Source organism: Archocentrus centrarchus, chromosome 24 (assembly GCF_007364275.1).
Source record: "Archocentrus centrarchus isolate MPI-CPG fArcCen1 chromosome 24, fArcCen1, whole genome shotgun sequence".
In the NCBI taxonomy this organism is placed as follows: Eukaryota; Metazoa; Chordata; class Actinopteri; order Cichliformes; family Cichlidae; genus Archocentrus; species Archocentrus centrarchus.
In genome coordinates this window covers 13,067,623-13,090,638 of record NC_044369.1, presented here as the reverse complement: position 1 = coordinate 13,090,638, position 23,016 = coordinate 13,067,623, and the positions used below count along the sequence as shown (strand labels likewise).

Genomic DNA, 23,016 nt, shown 5'->3' with positions numbered 1-23,016 from the left:
TCTATTCATTTAATTTCTATTTTGGAAAAACAAGCCTTCATTTAAAAAGGTCTGATATGTCCTAGATTCTCCCTCTAAAGCGTCACTGTCACACAAACGTCTAAATGGTGTTTCACAGTCATTTGCACCCTGCCAAGAATGAGATTCTGGGAGAAACATTAAACACTTGTAATTTGGCATGAAAGTGAAAAACCTAAAGAGACAGCATAAAGGACAAAGCATCCACTTCAGCAGATTAAATCCAAATATACTGCTACCCACTTTAAAACGTCACAGTCTTATGCAACTTGTGTAATGTGAGCCTCTGTTGTCCCTGCATTATGTATGTGGTGTAAAATCCTATAAAATGTCAACGTGCCTGTTCACCAACTTTGCCAAGTCAAATTCCCATACATTCCTTTTCTGATTATGCAAAATGTAATTCAAATTCAAAGAGTGTAGGAGGGGGAGAAGATAAAAAGAGAAGGGAGAGCATTAAAGTATGAAGCTATTATTTTTCTGTTTGTGTATGTGTGTAGGTGTGTGAGATGGATATCTGTAGGTGGCTTAGGGTATTTTTTTTGCAACATTTTTACATATATTTGTCTGCCATGTGAATGAAATATTTTCTAGAGTCTGAAAGAGGAGTGATTACAAAAGTAGACAGGCGAGAAGGATAACAGAAAATAAATTTTGAAAAACAATGAGAAGGAGGGTTTTAAAAAAAAAAGCTGGTGATGTTAGGGTGGAGGAGTCTGGCGGGGAGTAAAAAAAAAAAAGGAGAGGCTTGCTGTCAGCATGCAAATTACTAGCACCTTGTCAGCCTAGAGACTCTGGCATTTGCAAATTATCTGAATATTGTGACCCAGTCTTGCAGCTCTTGATTAATGATAGCTAAGATGTGCTCTGAAACTTTTTGCAGCCCTTAAAAAAAAAAAAGCCAGAAACTAATTACTGTTGCAATAAAGTAACACGCTGCTGCGCTGTGCTAATTCTGTAGACGTAAATAATTAACAGACGCTATCAAAAGGACTCTCACAATTATCGGGAAACATCACTGCACGAGTTAAAGTGTACTAAAATACATACTCCACACTGTGTGATGAATCATGTGCGCTCAGTACTAAAATAGAGCACAAACAGAACAGCCTGAAAAATATTCAGAAACGTAACCGGGGGGATAAAGAAGCTTCAACTACAGAGCTTTCTATGTATGTATGATGAATTAAAATGTCTTCATGTGGAATTATTTATGTAACAGTAATATGCTGGTATTTACAATGAAGGAGTCGCTGTAACTGTTAATTTGTTTAAATGATGATTCGGTTTAAGACATCGGGGGAAAAAAAAAATCCATAGTCCTTGCACAGATGTAGGCATCGAGCAATGTTATATTCTTTTTAGCTGAAAATTACATTTTTCTTTCCACTACATAGCCACAAACAAAACTAGCCATGCAAAGACAGATTAGTTATTAAATTGCCCACTTGGTTTAGCAAACAATCACTGCTAAAAACTCACACAAGTTAATAAAGCATTTGGGGATTTTTTTTTTGTCTCAACATTGAGAACAATTTCAGTGGCCAATTCTTTAAAAACAGACTCGCTCTGTGAAAATGCACTTGAAGTGTGAGAGATCAATTTTATATGTTTTCTTTTAGGTTTAACGTCTTGCTTTTAACATTTGATTCCTAAAATCACACGGAAAGAGGGATGACTGAGAGCCAAAGAAAACCCAGCTCAAGTAAAATCATAAAAATGTGGTAAGATTTTTCAGGCAAACACATTATTGCAGAAGCCTAAATTCCCATAGCCCCTGTACCTTTTCCAGCTGGGCGTTCTGTTTAGACTTGTAAAGGACCTCCCCCACGGCCACAAACACTGACAGCACCAGTCCTGCAGCCAGCACGATGAAGATCCCACCAATGTTCTGCACTCCCAGAGCGCTGGCCTCTTTGCTCTCCTCCTCGGGACACCCGTTGCCTCTCCACCACTTCTCCTTCATCATGTGCAGCTTGCCTTCCTCTTGCAGCTGCAGAATAGCTATTGTGATCTTGTCTCTGTATGGAGATCCTGAAAATACAAAACTGCAACATGAAACTGGGGAGCATGGATAATAGCCAGAAGTTTAAAAAAAAGAAAAACTGTGTGTGCCTAGTATAGTCAATTTTGCTTTAGTGGGTGTATGAAACACATTCATAGTCGGATGTGATCATATAACCTGTCGTGTTATTGTTAGCTGCTTAGAGAGAGTTTTTTTGTAAGTCCTTCTTCAATCCCACTAATCCCCCATATTCACAGAGCTATTCCAAAATTTTCACTCCTCTTTGCAGTGTGTTTATTATAATGCACAGGGAGTTGGCAACAATAACTTGGCTTTGGGGAGCAGAGCTGCTGTTGATTCTCACAAATTAGCTGCTGTTTGCACACGGTTTCATATGACAGAAATAGTGCCTATAAACAGCGAGGGGTACATTATATGGGTGCATATGTGTTTGGGATTATATGTGTGTACTGGTGATGGGGTTTCAGTATTGCTGTTTTTTAATGCATGTTGAGCAAACTCAAATCCACAGAAAGTGGGAAGGCACCGGAATTAGTGACTAGACATTAAGGCACAGCGGGCGCTGGCGTGATCAAAGCAGGAATAATCGCTGCAGAGTAGCCGAGTGGGGTCATGTTCCTCTCCCATCCACAGCGTGTACGACACAACACACGGCTGGGTTGATCCCGGCACAACGCGTTCACTTTGCCACAGCCAGGCCAAGAAAGATTAATTCTTACTGTGAGCATTCATGTTTCATGTTTTCACTGCTTTAAGAGCTTGTTAGTGTATTTATGCGATTATGGGACTCATGCATAATGAAGCCTGGTTGTACATATTAATTTCAGGCATTTGGCTCATGTGCAAATTCAGAATGACTTTAAAGAAACACAGCAAATTAAAATGAAATACAATGTACGCTATATTGCCAAAAGTATTCTCTCTCTCTCTAGGGTTTAATATGATGTCGGCCACCCTTCGCAGCTATAACACCTACAACTCTTCTGGGAAGGCTTTCCACAAAGTTTAAGAGTGTGTTTATGGGAATTTTTAACCATTCTTCTAGAAGCGCTTTTGTGAGGTCCGACAATGATGTTGGACGAGAGGGCCTGGCTCACAGTCTCTGCTCTAGTTCATCCAAAAGGCATTTGATTGGGTTGAGGTCAAGACTCTGTGCAGGCCAGTCAAGTTCTTCCACACCAAACTTGCTCATCCATGTCTTTATGGGCCTTGCTTTGTGCACCGGTGCACAGTCATGTTGAAAGAAAGAGCCATTCCCAAACTGCTCCCACAATGTTGGGAGCATGAAATTGTCTTGGTATGCAGAAACATTAAGAGTTCCTTTCACTGGAACTAAGGGACTGAGCCCAACTCCTGAAAAACAACCCCACACCATAATCCCCACTCCACCAAACTTTACACTTTATAAAAACCCAGACTTGCCAGTGAGATTTCCAGATGGAGAAGCGTGATTTGTCACTTCAGAGAACATGTCTCCACTGCTGTAGAGTCCAGTGGTGGTGTGCTTTACACCACTGCATCCAATGCTTTGCATTGCACTTGGCAACGTAAGGCTTGGATGCAGCTGCTCGGCTCATTCCATGAACGTCTCTACGCATGGTTCTTGAGCTAATCTGAAGGTCACATGATGTTTGGAGGTCTATAGTGATTGACTCTGCAGAAAGTTGGTGGCCTCTGTGCACTATGCTCCTCCGTTGACCCCGATCTGTGATTTTACGTGGCCTACCACTTCGCGGCTGAGTTGCTGTCATTCCCAATCACTTCAACTTTTTTATAATACCACTAACAGTTGACAGTGGAATATTTATGAAATCTTATGACTGGACTTGTTCCACAGGTGGCATCCTATCACAGTACCACGCTGGAATTCACTGAGCTCCTAAGAGTGACCCATTCTTTCACAAATGTTTGTAGAAGCAGTTTCCATGCCTAGATGCTTGGTTTTATTCAGCTGTGGCCATGGAAGTGATTGGAACACCTAAATTCAATGATTTGGATGTGTGAGTGAATACGTCTGGGCATATACTGTAGTGTGTATATATAAACAATTCCCCACTCACCCTGTGGGCAGTCTTTGTCCTCTTCCAAGCTCATGTCCTCTATCAGGCCTTTCCCACCTACAGGGTACCGGAGCCCGTGCCGTAATTTGAACCTTTAGGCGGGTTTTCCACCGCTGAAACACTCGGTGCTCGGCTGAAAATCGGGTTCAATTCCGGCTCCGCAAGCTAGCTGGTCTCGAACCATGAACGCGTGACGAAAGCGGCAGAAGGGCGTGACACTGCCGTCTCAACATCAAGTTTTCTACCATATTACATGTGTATTACATGAGAAAAGTGAAGCGATTTTCATGGCTGTGAATTAGGTTGGGCTCTAAGGCTGAACTTGCTGCTTTGTATCAGTTCATATGACAGATAAAAGGACACAAAGTGCGTACTTGTCGTCTTGCTCTAATCGCTGTCTGTGTTTACCTCTGTGCTGCACACAGATGCTGCAGTAGTTTGGACCGTAATACGTATTTGCAGCACAAAAAAGGGGAGCGTGTTCTCCCACGTTTGTGCGCTTCAGCTTCCGTGTCCAGACGAAGACCCGCCCACACTAATACGTAAAGGAGAGGTTCACAGAAACAAGGTGGGAACGCGGGCCCGTTCTTAAGCGTTTCGCCGGTTCATTGGGAACAGCACAGGCACTGGCACGCAAACCGGTTCCTCGGCGGTGGGAAAGTAGCATCAGAGGCCTGGGAGCTTGAGGGTCATGTGCATTATCTTAGCTGCTCCTAGGACTGCACTCTTCTGGACAGTGATCTCGGATGTCCTTCCTGGAATCTGCAGTAGCCACTCTCCCAGTTTTGGGTTCACTGCCCTAAGTATTCAGATTACCACAGGGCCACTGTTGGCTTCACCTTCCACATCCTCTCTAGCACTTATCTCTGGTATTTATCGAGCTTCTCGTGTTTCTTCTTCTTGATCTTAAAGTCACTTGGCATTGCTACATCTATGACCATGGCCTTCTTCCTCTGCTTGTCCACTGCTACTATGTCTGGTTAGTCAGCCATCACCAGTCTCTGCAGAGCCTGCACCTGGGGTCTTGCCTGGTGTGGTAGACCCCAGCCTCTATCGATCTTGTGCTTAGAGCTTGCTCCTGTGCTGCCATGATTAGCACTGCTATGCTACCTGCCAGCCCAATTTCAGAGTTCTTGCCAGCAAACTGTGATAAATGTGATCTGTTTCAATAGATAAGAACTGAAATTTTCAGCCCGGTGTGACAGCACCTCAGCCCGGAACAGATCAACTGCTACCTAGAACCCTGAGCTTTGTCAAGCCATTGGTACGATTTTTTTGATATCAGCCACTTCTTCTATCTGCAGGTGGTACATGCCATACAGGGGCCTATCTTTCTATAATGGTTCCTGTCTTTTCTCGTCTTCTTTCTCGGGTTTCTGCTACCTGAGGTATTCACTAAGCACCTGATCCTTTGTGGCAATCTTCCTGATGTAGTCATAGATCTTTGTTGCATTATCCAGGATCTGGGTGGTTCTGACACTCACTAGTCCTTGGCCTCCTTCCTTAGCGTAAAGTCTCAGGGTGCTGGATTTGGGGTTAAATCCTCCATACATGGTAAGGACCTTTCTTGTTTTGATGTTACTGGCTTCTATCGTTTCCTTTGGCCAGCTTAGTATCCCATTTTTCACATTTGTGTTGCCAGATGCTAATAGAGTGCAATTAGCTTCTTTAGCCAGCAGGTGTGACTCATGTCAGGGCGTGGTGCTGTCCAACTCTTTATATTTGAGACTCTTTCCTGGATGTCTGTCACTCTGATGGTTACTGGATCCTGCTCAGAGAAGTTGCTGTGGTCTGCTTTTAGATCCACTAGCAACTGAGCATTGTTGTGTGTTCAGTGGAGAACATCTGGTTCATTCTCCTGACTTCTTTGTCTCTGGTATATCTCTTCTACCAGTTAGCCAAGCCAAGCTTGCCAGCTTCTAAGGTCTCAAGTATGAGCAGCTTGGTATACTTCTTAGGCACCCCTCTCTTCATCACACCTTTTTGCAGCTCTGATAGCTGGCTAACTTCCCTCTGTGCTGCCTTGATCTTAGCCTCAAGTCATCTTTTCCATGGAGGGTAAATCTCCTTTTGGCTGTTCATCTTATAGGCAAGCATCTCAAGGATCACTGCTGCCATGAACCTATTGGCCATATGAATATGAATGCTACATCATGGACCTATTGTCCATGGTTCTGCATTCATATCTTCTAGTAGACTTTCAGAAGGTACGTCAGTAGTCTTGGTAATCGGTCACACAGGGTCCAGGTTTCCACCTTAGCCATGATATTATCTTTCAGTTGTGCTGCTCTGGCATTCAATGTACTGGTTGTGTTTTGGGCTTGGTACCAAGTCCTGGAGTGTGGGGATGATGACCTGATGTCCTGGCTCCCCTTTGGCATAGCATTTGTGTTGTACCTCATCACTCAATTGCTTCTTGTGGATGTTGGAACACTGAACTACTAGTTGTTTTGATGTCAGTCTGCATGTTGGGTGTTCAAGAATCCATAGGTCCCACATCCTTTTCATGTAGCCCCTTTCACTGGGGTTACATGCGTAGTAGCATTCCAACAGTTTCTTATTCTCATCTTGTGTCCACTTGTACCATATCCTTGGGCATAGCCTGCGGACCTTTACTAGATGCATATCCTGGCCGGGATTTGAAGGGTTTTCCTCTTTATAAGGGCAGGTGCAGATCATCAGGGCAGCTGTTTGTTTGAACTTGGAGTTGTGTGCGTGTGTGTGGAACTCCCTGGCATCATGTGGTGTTTAACCGTTTTGATCTCCCAGGAGACCAATTGATTTGGATGCCCTAGCTCCCCTTTTGCTGAGGTAGGCCACGGCCACAGGTTAATGTGGAGCTTAGTCCTAAAGGTTATGTTCAAATTGTAGAAGGCTTTGCTCCCCTTCAGACTGAAGCTTGTGGTGAACCCCACTGATTCTTCTCATACCAGGGTAGGACCTTAAATTGGAGGAAGGTAACTAAAAGCAGGAGTGTGGTATTGTAGGAGGGATATTCTCTCTGAGGTAATTTGTTTAACTTCCTATAACTTTGTCTCCATTTATAGATTGCCAGTCTGCTGCTTTGCCGGTGTGGATTTTGGTTGGTCAAACCAAAGGCATTATGTTTGTGATTATTTGTTTTTAAGTTGTTTTAACTTGTCAGCTTAATGCTAGAAACCTTTTTCTTTTTTGACAGCTGAAGCCCTGTGGGGAAGATATATATATATATATATATTAGGGGTGGGACTCGATTAAAAATATTAATCGAATTAATTACAAGCTTTGTAATTAATTAATCGAAATTAATCGCATCTTAATCGCATTTCAATATTTGACATGAGAAATATTAATTTAAGTTTGGTTGACGAATGAATCAATATACATAAGCTTAAACTTCAAAATTTTGTTTATTTTCCCACCAGTCTACTACATAGACCAATGAAGGGTGGAAGTGCTCCTGTGATAAGCAAACTCCAGAAATTAAAGTTAAGCATCATAACTGGATAGTTTTATTCAACATTAATGTCTCACTTAATATAGTTGGAAATTAATCATTCTCTCAGCTGTATTCCTTGATGTTGAAATGTGTTATGCTTGTTTTAACAGCTTATTTTGAATTAAAGACTTAAAATTAAACCACAAAAAGGAGAAAAAGTTCGTTCTCCGTTTAACAGCTGCTTTTACACAGCTGTGCTTCACACTCACGGTTGCTATGAGCTACGTAGAGGTGAGGGCAGGTGACGCTGATATGAAGGCGAGCTGCTCACTTCCGGCCTTTGTGGTGTTCGGGGGCTGCGAAAGACGTGGGCCGCGTCCTTCGCAGGATGCGGCCCCTAATTTGGACATTGTGCGTCGATATAATCTGTATGCCGGGAACTCGCGCACTGAGAAACGTTCCACGGTGCAAAGTGCGATTAAAATGCGTTAAAATTTTTAACGCGTTAATTTCCCCATAATTAATTAATCGAAATTAACGCGTTAAAGGCCCACCCCTAATATATATATATATATATATATATATATATATATATATATATATATATATATATATATATATATATATATATATATATATATATGGATTTGGATTTTAATGGATTTTAAAAAGAAGAGCATATTTTGTGCAAAAATTCCAAAGGAAATGAACTGTGTCAGGCTCCAGGTAGCAAGTGCCATCATGTTGTTTGTTGATCTCATACAGTTTTGCCTGTCAGCCCCTTTTGTTTATTCTTCCTCTGTCTCATCTATCATTAATCTAATGCCATCCATCATCCTTTCATCTCCAAATCTCTGTGTTTAGACTAACAAAAGAGACATTACTAGAAAACTGAAAATTACACAATGCCACTGATTTTTGAGCAGCATATCTGTTTTTTTCTCTTAGTTTATAACCTTGTTTTTTTCATCCCAAGCTGAGCTTATGAATACACTGATATGATAAACTAGAGCAGACTTATAACATATGGTATATTTCATGCATTCCAAGCACTAGATATGCAAAACTCCTGCCTATGCATGTGTGAAACATATGCCTGCTACATTTGAAAATCAGAGATCTCTCTAGTATCTGGGTCCCCTGATTCTGGCTCCTCTCATATTTCAAATGATTAATGATGGCTTAACAAAACAGGCCTTGGATAAATGCTAATAGGATGGGTCCTTAGAGAGGAGGATATCGAGAGCGGGGCCTGGGCGAATGGAAAAGCGCTGTGCTTGACACACTGTGCATACACAACTACCTGACAGATGTTCAACACCAGAGATCATCCATCACTCCTACACTGTCTGGCCTCAAGTATTAATGCGATCACAGTTTAAGTCGATAGCAGTGGATGAAGCATTTACGATTTGGGAAACCATCAAGCACTAAAAGGTTAAAATGTTATTATGTCTTGCTCTGCTTTATTGCTGTAAAAACCCTACAGGGATTGAGCTGCTAACCATTGTTCAGGAGGCCAAAAGGTATGAGTTAATCACTAACGTGAAGGCTGCAGCTTTTACATGGTTCGGAAAAGAGACAAAAGGAGAGAGCCACCATCAACCCCCCCCCCCCCCCCAAAAAAAATAAAAAAAATAAATCAAATTCTGCCAAAATGACTACAGAACTAATAAAGTAATCAAGATCCCTATCTCAAGATCTTTTTGCAGGTTGTAATCGGCTTTATTTCTTTAATACTGAGTAAATGATATAAGGATTAAACAGAAATAATTAAGTGGGAAGTAATATTGTTCAAAGTGGATATTTATTGTTACATAAATGCAGAACCCATAATTGCATTGAATTAAAGTGATCTGATGGAGATTTTTCATATATATCATGAACTATATCACTGTGTGAATGAAAAAAGAAGTGATCCATGTTCTAGCCTCTATGTGCCTATTTCAAGGACATCAGTCTAAGTACTTCTGCACTTATGGAGCCACAGTGGGCTTATATTTCACAGCAGCCCCTCAGCTTTGTTATAGCCACGGCAATCACGACATCCCTGCAGATTCATAACCGCCCCATACTCATCAGCGGTAGCCAGGTCCAGATGCGGATGGCCAGAATTAATCCTCCATGTTTTGATGGCCTTCATATCACTCATGATAGATGTGACCATTACAGCTGGTATCAGTGTTCTCTGTGGCCTCGTCAGGACTACTCTAACCTCTGTGACACTTGAATGGGAACCATCAACAGCTTTCAGCCAGGGTCCTTGGGAATGCTAGAGCTGTGAGCTGCGCATTGATTAACCCTGACAAACACTGTTTTTAATGCACCAAACCTTTTATCATTGTACTTGTTTTTATGATAGTTTTAGCTCATCTGCCTCATCCCAGGATAATGGTAGTCAGAATACAAATTTTCTGACAGGAGTTAGGTCAAACAGGCTTCTGAAAACAAGCTTCTAGTGTTTGTTTTATACTCTCTGAAGTGCTTTTTAGTTGTGGTTTAGTGCTGAAATTAATGCTGGTGTCAAGTAAGTCAAAGGCAATTGCACTGAACTGAAACTCACAGTGTTGCCTTATGTGAACCTAAAATAAAATGAAAACACACCATTAAAAATATTTTGTGCAGCATTTGAGCCATGATTGTTGTCTCTGAAGCAATCTTGTGAGAAGATCATTATGGACAGAAAAAAAAAAACTTGCTGAAGCAATGAGTCATAGGTTCATTTTAACCTTATCCATAAACTCAACCTTCTCCGCCATTCACTTTTCATTAAGCTAAACCTTTTACACCTCACTGTGTCTAACCATTATACCAGTGACCTCACTGATAAAGATCAATCTTTCCCTTCTCAAAGTGTTCCATCATTCACACAGCACACCTTTATGTGTCACACAGTATCTGCAGTATCTCTCCAACTTAATCCAAATGACTTATAAGTAGGCAACACAGAGGCATGCAGAGGTCATTTACCCATAGGTGTTCCCACGCCGTAGGCTCTGGAATCTATAAGGCCTCCAATCTGTGTGAGGTTGCAGTTGCGCTGGGTGACAAACTCAATAGTGGTGGACTCCATGAGGAAGGCATAATCTGAGGTTAAGACACGTTGGATGCCCTCCTCCACATTCTTAACCATCACAGATTGCCTCCTGCTGTTCATAAATTCCCACATCTTGTCATAGGTAGAGATTTTTGTCTTCTGCAAATAACCAGAGAGTAAGATCTGAATGAGACTGCAAGAAGTATTAGGAGAAAATATGATATCATCATTTGCAGTGTGTTTGGGACCTATTATGTTCATTTCCAGCTGCATATTTTTGTTCCTAGACTATAATAGCTTTGCAGGACTCAGTTCAAAAATAAACCCTATTTATCTTCTACGGGGCCTTTGTGGAGCTGCTAAGTTCCTCCCCTTTACAGCCTTCTGTTTAATGTTTTGACTGGCTGCCCCTCACAAACAGAAAATTAAAACAGCAAGCGGATGAAACCGCTATGCTCAAAGCTGGGTTTTGTCCATATTAAGCATATTAAGGTGTCTCATCTCCCAGACATCATGCATATCCAAGAGTAGAAAAACTTGTCTGTTGCAAAACATGAAGCCTGAGCTTTTTGGTGCTTTGTTTATAATTTTGGTCATGTTACTATGAGTATCCACCAGTGTATGTAGAGACAGATAATAAGTTCCACTTTAATGTCTTCCAAAAAAAAAAAAATGCTCAAAAAATTAAAGGAACACTTTGAAAACACATCAGATCTCAATGGGGAAAAAAATCATGCTGGATATGTATACTGATATGGACTGGGTAATGTGTTAGGAATGAAAGGATTCCACATCATTTGATGGAAATGAAAATTATCAACCTACAGAGGGCTGAATTCAAAGATACCCTGAAAAGTGAAAAAAGAAATTATGCATCAGGCTAGTCCATTTTGCTGAAATTTCATTGCAGCAACTCAAAATGGTTCTCAATAGCCCTCATATGCTTCTAGGCATGCCTGACAATGTCAGGGCATGCTCCTAATGAGACAATGGACAGTGTCCTGGGGGATCTCCTCCCAGATCTGGACTATGGCATCACTGAGCTCCTGGGCAGTCTGAGTTGCAGTTTGAGGCCAGTCAGTGGTATCAATTCCCATATCCTGCAGGAACTGCCAGTATACTCTCACCACATGAGGCTGTGTATTGTTGTGCACCAGGAGGAACCCAGGACCAGTGAAGGGGCCAAGGATTTCAATCAGATACCTAATGGCGGCCAGGGTGTTGTTGCCTAGCCTGTAGAGACTCACGTGTCCCTCCATGGATATGCTTCCCCAGACCATCACTGACCCACCACCAAACCAGTTGTGCTGAACAATGTTACAAGCAGCACAACATTCTTCACAACTTCTTCAGACCTTTTCACATCTGTCACATGTGCTCAGGGTGAACCAGCTCTCATTTGTGAAAAGCACAGGGCACCAGTGGTGGGCCTGCTAATTCTGGTATTCTGTGGCAAATGCCAGTCAGGCTCCATAGTGCTGGGCAGTGAGCACAGGGCCCACTAGAGGACGTGAAGCCCTCAGGATTGTTTGGTCAGAGACATTCACACCAGTGGCCTGCTGCAGGTAATTTTGTAGGGCTCTGGTAGTGCTCATTCTGTTCCTCCTTGCACAAAGGAAGAGAAACGATCCTGCATAAGGACCTTCTACTGCCCCGTCCAGCTCTCCTAGAGTAACTGCCTGTCTCCTGGAATCTTGTCCATGCTCTTGAGACTGTGCTGGGAGACACGGTCTACCTTCTGGCAATGGTACATATTGATTGAGGAGTTGGACTATCTGTGCAACCTCTGTAGGGTCCAGGTATTGCCTCATGCTACCAGGAGTGACAATGACCCTAGCCAAATGCAAAACTACTGAAAAAATGGTCAGAAAAGATAAGGAGGGGAAAAATGTCAGTGGCCTCCACCTGTAAAACCATTCCTGTTTTGAGGATTGTCTCATTGTTGACCCTCTAGTGGACCTGTTAATTTCATTAACACCAAAGCAGCTGAAACTGATTAACAACCCCTTCTGCTACTTAACTGACCAGATCAATATCCCAGAAATTTAATAGTCTCTGATTAAAAAGTGTTCCTTCAATTTTTTTGCACTGTATTTCTATAATGAAAGGAAATTAAAGTTTTAATCCTGGAGATTCTCATGAGCCATAAATCATGACTAAGTTTTTTTATGCTATTTATAGCTTGTATTTTTAATTCTCCCATTATATAAGTACCTTTCAGGCTCCTCGTGCTAAATTCAAATTGCCTACCTTTGCATAAATGATTCACTGGAGGCAATTCATATAATCTGGTTTATGTTTAATTTATTATTACCAGACACTTCGTAATGCTCCTGGTTCAAAAGCTTTCAACAAGGGAATCATTGTGTGGCTTTTATTGTGAAACAGTCACAACAGAAGAAATGGACTGTATTTTTGATGATTACTGCAATTATAAATTTAAAAAAAGACACGATATGGACACATATACTAGGCCACCCACGCCATGGAAAACCATGCCAACAAGCTCCTGGTGCACATTTTTTGTGCTGATGTTATTGCCAGAGGAGGTTTGGAGCTCTGCCGTTATTGAGTCAGCAAAGCGTTGGTGACTTTTACACACTATGCACCTCAGCACTCGGCGACCCCGCTCTGTAACTTTATGTGGTTGGACACTTTGTGGCTGAGTTGCTGTGGTTCCAAAATGCTTCCACTTTGCAATAATACCACTTACAGTTGAATGTTGAATATTTATGAGAGGAAGAAATTTCATGAAAAGACTTGTGGCATCCTACTACAGTAGCATGCTTGAATTCAGTGAGCTCTTTGGAATGGCCTACTCTTTCACAAATGTTTGTAACGGCAGACTGCATGGCTGGGTGCTTGATTTTATACACCTGTGGGACTGAAAACACCTGAATTCAAACATTAAGAGATGTGTCCCAATATTGTTGTCCATATAGTGTATGTTTCCTGCATTTCTGACAGCAAATCGGTTATAAATGTGGTATTACTTTAACTGCTCAGGAAGGTAATAAACTCTGCTGTACCCTGGTGTTGCTACTCATGCAGTGCATGATGATTGCACATGCAATTTTCATTGGATTATTATTATTATTTTATAATTTGGCTGCACTTTTAACATCAGCTGCTCTTCTGCTTTATTTCTCACAAATTAGCTGTTAGTATTTGGTCTTTGCACAGTATGCACAGGTGTTCAAAAATCAACCAAGAGAGAAATTTGAAAAGGATTATAACTTTGATGCATGAGAAAATAAGATTATTCATAGAGTCACTTTACAAACATTGTGGTAAATCCAGCTACCTTGAAGAATGTCATTGTGGCGCCGTCTTCCACTACCCCATATGGGATTTTAGTTTGTTTGGCTAGGTCATCAGCTGAATCTATAGGCGATTCCATCCTCTCCACAGTGAGAAAGGCAGCCAAGTTGGCTGTATAGGAGGAAATGATGATGAGGGTGAAGAACCACCAGATGCCTCCAACTATTCGAGTCGACAGGGCCTTGGGCATGAGCTCTGACCCTGGGATGAGGGAGGTGGCAGGAGTGAAAGTTAAACAGCAAAATGCATTGATCTCAACAAGTCCTCATTATCATTCTAATCTTCTCATTACGTTTATTTTTAACATGTTAAAAAGAAGACAAGGCTAGCACCTTCAGAAACAGACTTGTTTTGAGAACTCATCAAGTTCTCAGCGCAAGCAGATGTGCCACTCGCATCAAGATTAAATCACTCAAGAGAGCTCTCAAAACAAGCAGATTGCTGGATCTCAAATAAGTGAAATTATCTTGTCTCAGTCACAAGGGAGTGCTTTAAAAAATGCAAGAGTTACAGGAAAGTGCTATTCAAAGAGAACAAGGTGTTTGCATAAATCTGATATATCAAATTAAACACATCAACATCAATGAGTCAGTACTGTGTGGAGAGGTAACAGGCTGGTTAGGCCGGAGAGTCATGCACCCAAGGTAACCTCACATCCTGACTCTACATCCCACTGAGCTCTAGGTGCTGATAGGCCGGGGGCAATAGAAGAGGACCTTGGGCATTAGTAGCATTGTTACAGTAATAACAGCATATTTACATAGACTGTATATTTTTCTGCAAATGGCATTTTTAATTATTTTTCAGTTACTCAAAAAGTAGCTCACAAATGAGTCTGTTGGCAGACACATTCATTAGATATATTTTACATAATGATATTTATCTAAAACAGAATCTCTTAAACTTAATTGTCCTCAAGTGAACTAAGGGCTGTAAAGCATTTGTTTTTATAAATATGTTTTCTATTGCACATATTCGGGTTTAGCCTGTGTTCCCATGAGTCTAAGTCTGTTACATTTCTTTAAAAAGATATGCACATTTATTTTAAATTCTGTGTGGACCTTTAGAGGTCTCGCTCTATTGCCTCTGGCTTAGTTAAAAAAAATCCAGCCCTTAGGGACAGTGGGATGTAGAGAGCTCCAGCTCCACAAAGCAACTGTAGCCACAGGCTGAGGCAACTACCTTGCTGCATGAGAGCCCCAACTCCAAACCAGAAACTATTGAGCAGCGTAAAATTGTTTTCCACTACATCTGAGTCTGGGTTGCATGGATGCGGGTTGTACCACTCATAGGGACTAAACCTATAAAGGAAAGAGCAGAAAGACACATGTCAGCACAAAGGACAAAAAAAAATGTTTTCCACGGTGCAGATTAAATGACTGATAATACATAAATCTCAAAGCACAATGAGAGTGTGAACGTATAGAAAACCTGTTTTGCAGATCAGAGCTTCTGCAGAGACGAAAGCAAATCATTCTAGCTTTTGCTGAGACTTATTGGCATATTCAAGTAGCATCAGTTTATTGTACAAATGGATCAATAGACTGGAATAACGCTGTCACTGGTGATAATGTCCCCGTGTGTAATGATCTTTGGAGCTAATTTCAATTCACTTAGTCAGGAGCCTTTAAGTGTTTCCCCCAGCAGCTACAATCATCGTTACTCTGCGGATACCATTTTATTTTAACACCCCCAACGTGGGACTTGTGCTCTCCTTTTTTTCTTCTGGTTTCCCCAACAGCAATCTCTGTTCTTCCCCTTTTCCTCTTTTCTCACAATCCCCTCACACATCACATTCCCCTCACATCCTTCTATACAATTTCTGTTCCCAGCAATCCACGCTTAATTTTTTTTTCCCAAATTGTTTTGCTTCCCCCACGAACCGCCTTCTGCTGAACATGCTGCCCGCCTTGGCTGATTGTCAGTGTCTTCGGGTCACTTGTGGACATTTCTCATTTATTATCCTAAGCAAAAGTGGCATGGCATTAGCACAAGGTGATTGGGTTAGTGTTAAGCATCAGGAACTGATTGAGTTTGTGCTGAAGTGGCTGATAGAGAGAACATTGCTTATGCAGAGTTGAGGGGCCTGACAGGTAATGGTGTTGAGAAGCCTTACCCCAATATACTGCATGCTAATAAGCCTCTAGGCAGAGTCTTAAGGTTTTAGATTGTGTGATCACGTGATGCTATTTCTCAGCTGTGCCTCTTCAACACGCAAGGGGTATAAACATGTTTCTATAGCATATATCGTATATATGTCAGATTTGTACTGATTTAAAATGACCATGCCCTCTCAGGGGACAAGTGGACCCAAATTGTGCCAGCAAAATATCACATTGTAGGGGCCAAAGACTTAGGTTTTCCTGCAATATGTTATCCGTCTGTATATAAGTGTGTGCCATTTGGAGTTTATTTGTTATTGCAGCAGGCTAATTATCATTCTTATTTTACAAGTATTGGGAACATGACAATATTTGTGTCATAATGCTCTTCCTTTACAGCTATTTTCTGTTCATAAAAATCATCTGTGTGGACATGGTTGTGATGGCACACTATAATTCTTCATGTCAACACCATCAGGATGCCTGATTTATTGGGATGTCAACAAGCTCTGTCTCCTTGGTATCACAGGCAACTGAAATGGCACAATGATCTTGCAGAACTGTTCAGAAAGCAGTCAGTGCACTTGTATGTTTTTGTACATGTGCATGTACAAGCCTGCGGTGCATAAATGTTTATGAATATGCCTTTACAGCTGTGTGGGTGAGTTTTTCATGTGGTGGCAACTGGGTATTTGCATTGGCTGCACCAAATGCATCTCAAAGTCAAACATGTGTTCTGATTATTTATTTATGTTTTTGTACACAGACATTACAGATAATGTGTAGCCTGCAGTCAACTGTGGAAGACAACAGATGTATGTAGGTTGCGGGTGGATATAATCTCACACAATGCACATTTGATTGCAATGTGTTTGTTTCTCCCAGTGTGTATTATGTATGTACCAGGTTTGATGGCTCCTCTGTATGACCTTTGTCTGCAGCTGGCCTGTATTCCTGCAGGCCGTGTTCTGCACACCGATCAGCAGGAAGAAGAGGATGTGGAACATGAGGACGTAAGGTCACCTCCTCACATCGAGCACAAGGGACATGTCGAATTGCACACGGAATTCTAAAAAGACTCCCCCCCCCTTTTTCTCTTCGTTCTCCACTCCTGTCCCTCTTTCCCTTCGCTTGTCCCCGGCCACAATAACACAAAACACGCACCCTCCATTAGCTGTCTGTTCAATTCAATTACTCTGCCTGGCTTTATAGATCTGTTGCCTTTCTTTTCTCAGGCCAAGCGGAGGGGTTATGTTTGGTGTCTTAAAATCACAGACATCTGGAACTTGGAATATAAAATTGTAACAGCCTGTAATTCATGTAAACATGTTCTAATGCAATTTATATAATCTATTCTTGTTTGCAAGTGGACATTTTCTACCCTGGAAAAGGCTTTGTGAAATAATACCATTTGTTTTGTTAATAAAGGGAGAAATCAATTCAACCACAGAGCTGGGAGGATGCACTGAGTGAAATGTATTTCTCTGGAGCTCGATAGCTTATTTAGGGAAAAAAAAATGTGTTAACGTGTGGGAAGCAGTTCAGGGACGTGATGTTTAGTGCTTTATTGTGCAAAACTGGGACTTCATAAGCTCACTAGTCTTACTATATTTGAGAAGGAAAATAATATACTCTGCATTTGGAGGATTGGCCAATCATCCTATGGCCGTGCAATCAATACTACAATTATGAGGGAACCAGATCAGCAAGCCGTGGAGAATACTGGGCTTAAGATTTAAACTTTGCAGAATATTTCTGTCACACAGAGTGATGGAAAGCACTCAGTATTGCTAGTGTGCAAAAAATGGCATAATGCAGATTACAGCGTTATAATTTAATAGAAGTACAATTAGAAGTATCGAGTACCATGACCATTTCTATCGCAACCAGAAGAGTATCAATAAAACTGCATGCTTATTACTTACCCTGAACAAACATAACAAATGACTGAGGGCTTAATTTGCATATTCTGAACTAACTTAGGTGACAGTTGCTGCTTTCCTCTCATATGATCATTTTGCCAGTAACATTTGATGAAATGTGTGTTAAACCAAAACCTCTCAGGATCAAAGAAGAAGAGAAGCCCAGGGGTTAACACACACATCATACTATATTGGTCATGCATCTGGGGGTTTTCTGGGGAGAGGTTGTTCAAAATATTGTAAGAATTGTACTTGTACAGTATCAGTGGTGTCTTTGTACATTTCTTACAATTAATTCTAGTTTGCTGGTTTTTACAGTTGCTGATGCTTGTGCAAATATACCTGAAATATTGCTCTCTAATTTAAAAGACCATAGTAAGGTTTTTTCTATGTTTTGCATCTATAACTGCAGTGATATTGTGGCAAAATTGCAACTTAATTTAGTTACATTTTATTGTTGTTAACAAAGCTGCTAAATCTTGGTAATAAAGCTTAAAACAAGATGGAAAAAATGCTGCTATGGTCCTTTAATGTTACATGATTTTTGCAGATTTGATATCCTTTTGTTTGTTTTATTCACGCACATCTTCATATCACCAAAGTCATCAACTGCTGCATGTTAGTCAAAGGAGGCAAGCAGGAAGGGGAGAGTCAAGCAAAGGAAACAAAAGGGGGGGTTGACATGTTACCTGGCTATGACAAACAGCACACAACTGACACCCAAGCAAGCCAGCAGAATATACATCCAGATATCAGGCGAGAGAGGGTTGAGGAAGGAGAAGACCCCAGGATTGGTGCCATTGGGCTTGCGGTACAGGATACTTATCCCCAACGTCATGAAGGGCTTGGAGAAGTCGATGACCTTCTCTCTGACGTAAGTGATGGCCAGAGGAGCAACTGCAAGGTCTGCTTTCTGCAAGGAGAAAACAGCGGCGACATCAAGTGGGGGTGGGTGGGGTGGGGTGTTTGTCCGCCAATAAAAAACAGCCAATTCAATTAACATCTGATTCCTGTCAGCAGCCGCTCTGCTCAATATGTACAGCAGGCAGAGACATGACATAAGGGGAAAAAATTCCAAGGATCATTACTTCAACTAGATTATTAGGTGGGAGGCTGAGTTTGTCTGGAAATTACAGGTTATATGTCTGATCCTTTTTATAAAGGGCAACAATCTCAGGATTACATTAATCTGTGACAAATCAACCTCAAGTTGCCTCAGAATATATTAGTCTTCTGCACAGCACTCACTCTGAAGTATTTCTGCATAATTCCTCCAAGAAGTAACTTGATATATATATATATATGTATATATATATATATATATATATATATATATATATATATATATATATATATATATATATATACAGAATTTCATTTTCTATGCTTCTAGGGCTTTTTGCCATAAAGTTTCCCAAGCAGCATCAAGCTTCATAATTACAGAATAGTGTTCTATGCTAATGCACAGTGTAGCAGCAGAGATCTAATAAATAATATAAACTATCACAATAAATAATAAATAAACTGTAACAAAGCATGAAAAATTCACCAAGTTAATTAAATTCCAGTGTTATGCACTTGTAACTGCTAAATTGCTTCTCTATAAATATATAGATATATTTGCATGAAATATTTAATTTTATTTGCAAGAGACACAATTTTTGGCACTGGAAAATTTCTGGTTTCCATTTGTAGTTCATTTGTAGTCCGACCAGTACTGACCAATCACGACTGAGCAGGCTTTGGCTGCATGAAGGCAAACAAAAGAAGAACGGGTTGCCTGGAATGCAATCTTAAAATTGCTGGCTGATGATGATTCTGTTTATTGTTAGCTTTTTAAAATACACTGAAATGCACATAACAGGAAATCATTCCTTGGGTATGAGTCATCCCATATCCCAATTCTTGCTGGCTGCAGTGGAAGCCCAGAAACATTGGCCACTGCCCGCAGAAGTTTATTCATCACACGCTAGCTGTTAACTTGTGAATATGGCTACTGTCCATACCAGACCAAGTGAAACTGTATTTATACTCCCACAGTCTAGCCTACACAAACAGCTGACGGTGTTGGAAGCATACTTATATACTGGCGTGTCTCAGCTTCTCTAACATTTCTTCTTACTTTGCTGAGTTACTTTGTGTGCTTAAACTGAGCTAAATACGCTAAGGCTAATAAATACTGATTGACTTTCACTGAAAGGCAGGAAGGAAAGAAGACATATGAACTGAGTCTATACAAGGATTGGCAGAGTTGCGAAAATGAGAAAATGGAAGATAGCTACATTGGCAGGTTACTTGCTTTTACAGCCTATTACATTTTGTTTCACAGAGGCTTTATCTGATCAATATCCTGTCTTTCCACTAAGCAGACCAATCATGGTTGTCGAGCTCTGTGTCCACGCAACACGTAGTTGCATTTCTGGGGAGAAGCATTTCAGGCTACAGTATGCTGTAGATTTGATGTAGATGTATAAATCAACCTTGAGGCTGCAGCAACAGCAAAACCCATGAGTTCAATTTTTTTTCTTTGAAAGCAGAAGACTACATAATTTGCTCTCTCAAAGTTTAAGATGCCACTGTTTAAACTGCATAAAGAAGCTCAACACAGTAAAAGGTCCTTTTTTTTTAAACACTGTAATCTCGTATTAGAAACACGTGCTTGTTCAGTAACACTATTTCAGCCTGTTTCCAATTCAAATCAGTATTGAGGAATTTCAGAGGTTCATTAATTCAAACGAGAAGGAATATGGCAGACTGCTGTGCCTAAGTGGAAAAATAAATTTTAGCTTTTAGAAACAAAATATTCCCACTGTACTGGCAAATGAAGGCACAAATGACTTAATAATGAGAAGACTTTTTTTTAAACAGGTCCCATTTGAGCGTTTAGAGATTCGCTTCTTATTGTTTTGAATCAGCTTGCGATGAAGAGTAGCTGTATTAAAATACATGAGGAAAAATTAGTGGACCATTATAAAATATGATTAATAAAAAGCAGAAAATGTTGAGTTTTTTTTTGCCTTCTTTCAGATGCACATTCTGATCACTGAATGTTTTCTTATCTCTGGTGAGTGATGACTCACGTGGTCCATGAGCTCCCGCACCATGCCGTTCCACTGGCCTGTGCTCTCATCCAGTGCACCATACTTCCCATCTTCTACTAATCGGACCTCGTAGCGGAAGCCCAGGATGGAGGAGAGTTCCCGCAGCAGGTCGATACAGTAGCCCTCAAAGCGGTCGTTCCCGTACAGAGGCTTGTCTGACTTCTTAAACATCACATATGGCTCCTCCTGTACAGGGAAAACAAACTGCTGTAGAAGTGCAGAAGTCCGTGCTTTGTATTATATATTTTTCAGGTGTAGTTGTTGACTGTGAGTGTGTGCTGTTTGCATTTTCATTCGGCCGTGTCTACCAGTATGGTGGATACACGCAGGGATTTGTTAGCCAGAGAGTCAGTGATGTTGGACGTCTTGCTTTTGTGAGTCTCTGTCATATTTAAACCGCTGGGAGGATCCCATGTTCCAATCTGTTGAAACAATTCAGTGTCACGTTTATATCCCCTTGTCTTGTCTACAGATGGGAAATGAAACACTTGAAATCATCTCCACTTGCATTTTGCATTTTAACTCGTAGTCATAGTAAAAAAAAAAAAGTATACCCTCTTTCAATTCTAAGAGTTTACATAGCAGGACATAATAAAACAAACAAACAAACAAAAAAGAAAAAGAAAAAAAAGCCTATGATTGAACCATTGCAACATCTTGATTCTCTTCTTTTTCAGCCATGCTGCTGTAGATTTGCTGCTGTGGTTGGGATCATTACACGCAGGTCATGCAACACTGTTCTGTTGTATGACCCAGTTTCAGCCAAGCTTTAGCTGTCAGGCAGATGGTCTCACATTTGCCTCTAGAATACTTTGGTATACAAAGGAGTTCATGGTCGACTCAATGATTACAAGGTGCCCATGTCCTGTGGTTGCAAAACAAGCCCAAATCATCACCCTTCCACTGCTGCACTTGACAGTTGGTATGAGGTGTTTGTGCTGATATGCTGTGCTTGGTTTTCACCAATTGTGGAGCTGTGCATTATGGCCAAGCATCTCCACTGTCCAAAGGATGTTACTCCAGATGTCTCGTCAGATGCAACTTTGCAAACCTAAGCTGTGCTGCCATGTTCTTTTTAGAGAGAAGAGGCTTTCTCCTGGCAGTCCTTTCAAACAAGCCATACTTTTTCAGTCTTTCTCTAATTGTACTGTCATGAACTTTAACATTTAATATGCTAACTGTAGCCTAATAGTCTTTTGTTTTTGTTTTTTTTGTTTTTTTTTTTTTGCATTGCATGTTTTGTCGTCGGTGTGAATTTGTTGGGATGTCCACTCCGGGGAAGATTGCAGCTGTCTTGAATGTTTTCCAGTGGTGAATTATCTTTCTCATTCTAGAGTGATGGGTTTCAAATTGTTTGGAAATGGTCTAATAACCCTTCCCAGATTGATGAGCCGCACCAATTGCTTCTTTAAGATTATTGCTAATGTCTTTCCTTCTTGGCATTGTGTTAATGCACACCTGAATGCTCCAGACCAGCAAACTGCCAAAACCTCTGCTTTTATAGAGGTGCTCACACTTGCTGATGATCAGTTAATCAAGTGCATTTGATTATCAGCACTTGGCTGCTACTTACACTCTTAGTTCTTCAGGAAGCAGTAATGGTGTACTTAGTTTTACATGCACTACTGCTGCATTTTGGCTTAATTTTTGTTAAATGAATGATAGCGCAGTGTAATATTTCATGTTTTGTAGTTCATCTAAGGTTATATTTAAATAATTTTAAGACCTGGTAAGGACTAAGTAATTTTTTTTATTATGTATAATTTTTATTATGTGATGCATAAAACCTTAAAATTGAAAGAAGGTTTACTTTCTTCTTTTTTTTTCCTGTAAGCATCAGCTACACAAATCACTGACACACCTTTTCCAGTCCCTCCTCCTTCAGACTGATGACATCTAGGTCGAAATCAGTTCTCAGTCCATTGGTCTTGTTAAAAAGGACACGTCCTGTCAAACCATCCCAGTGTGCCTAAAGACATAAATATACAGCATGATGAACTAAAATCCTCAG

The 23,016-nt window shown here is 40.8% G+C and overlaps 1 protein-coding gene across 2 annotated transcripts in view; it reads right to left on the bottom strand.

The window, feature by feature from the left end:
* The window catches only part of LOC115774093 (glutamate receptor ionotropic, kainate 2-like), a 68,369-nt gene that overhangs the window by 3,293 nt on the left and 42,060 nt on the right, over positions 1 to 23,016 (bottom strand). For both annotated transcript variants that reach the window (XM_030721161.1, XM_030721162.1), the window contains exons 8-15: positions 22,867 to 22,974; positions 21,314 to 21,427; positions 20,985 to 21,191; positions 18,594 to 18,817; positions 15,063 to 15,181; positions 13,864 to 14,081; positions 10,493 to 10,718; positions 1,802 to 2,052 (exon numbers count right to left, since the gene is read on the bottom strand). In XM_030721161.1, coding sequence (XP_030577021.1) covers positions 1,802 to 2,052; positions 10,493 to 10,718; positions 13,864 to 14,081; positions 15,063 to 15,181; positions 18,594 to 18,817; positions 20,985 to 21,191; positions 21,314 to 21,427; positions 22,867 to 22,974 — 1,467 coding nt within the window. The remainder of the gene's footprint in view (positions 1 to 1,801; positions 2,053 to 10,492; positions 10,719 to 13,863; positions 14,082 to 15,062; positions 15,182 to 18,593; positions 18,818 to 20,984; positions 21,192 to 21,313; positions 21,428 to 22,866; positions 22,975 to 23,016) is intronic.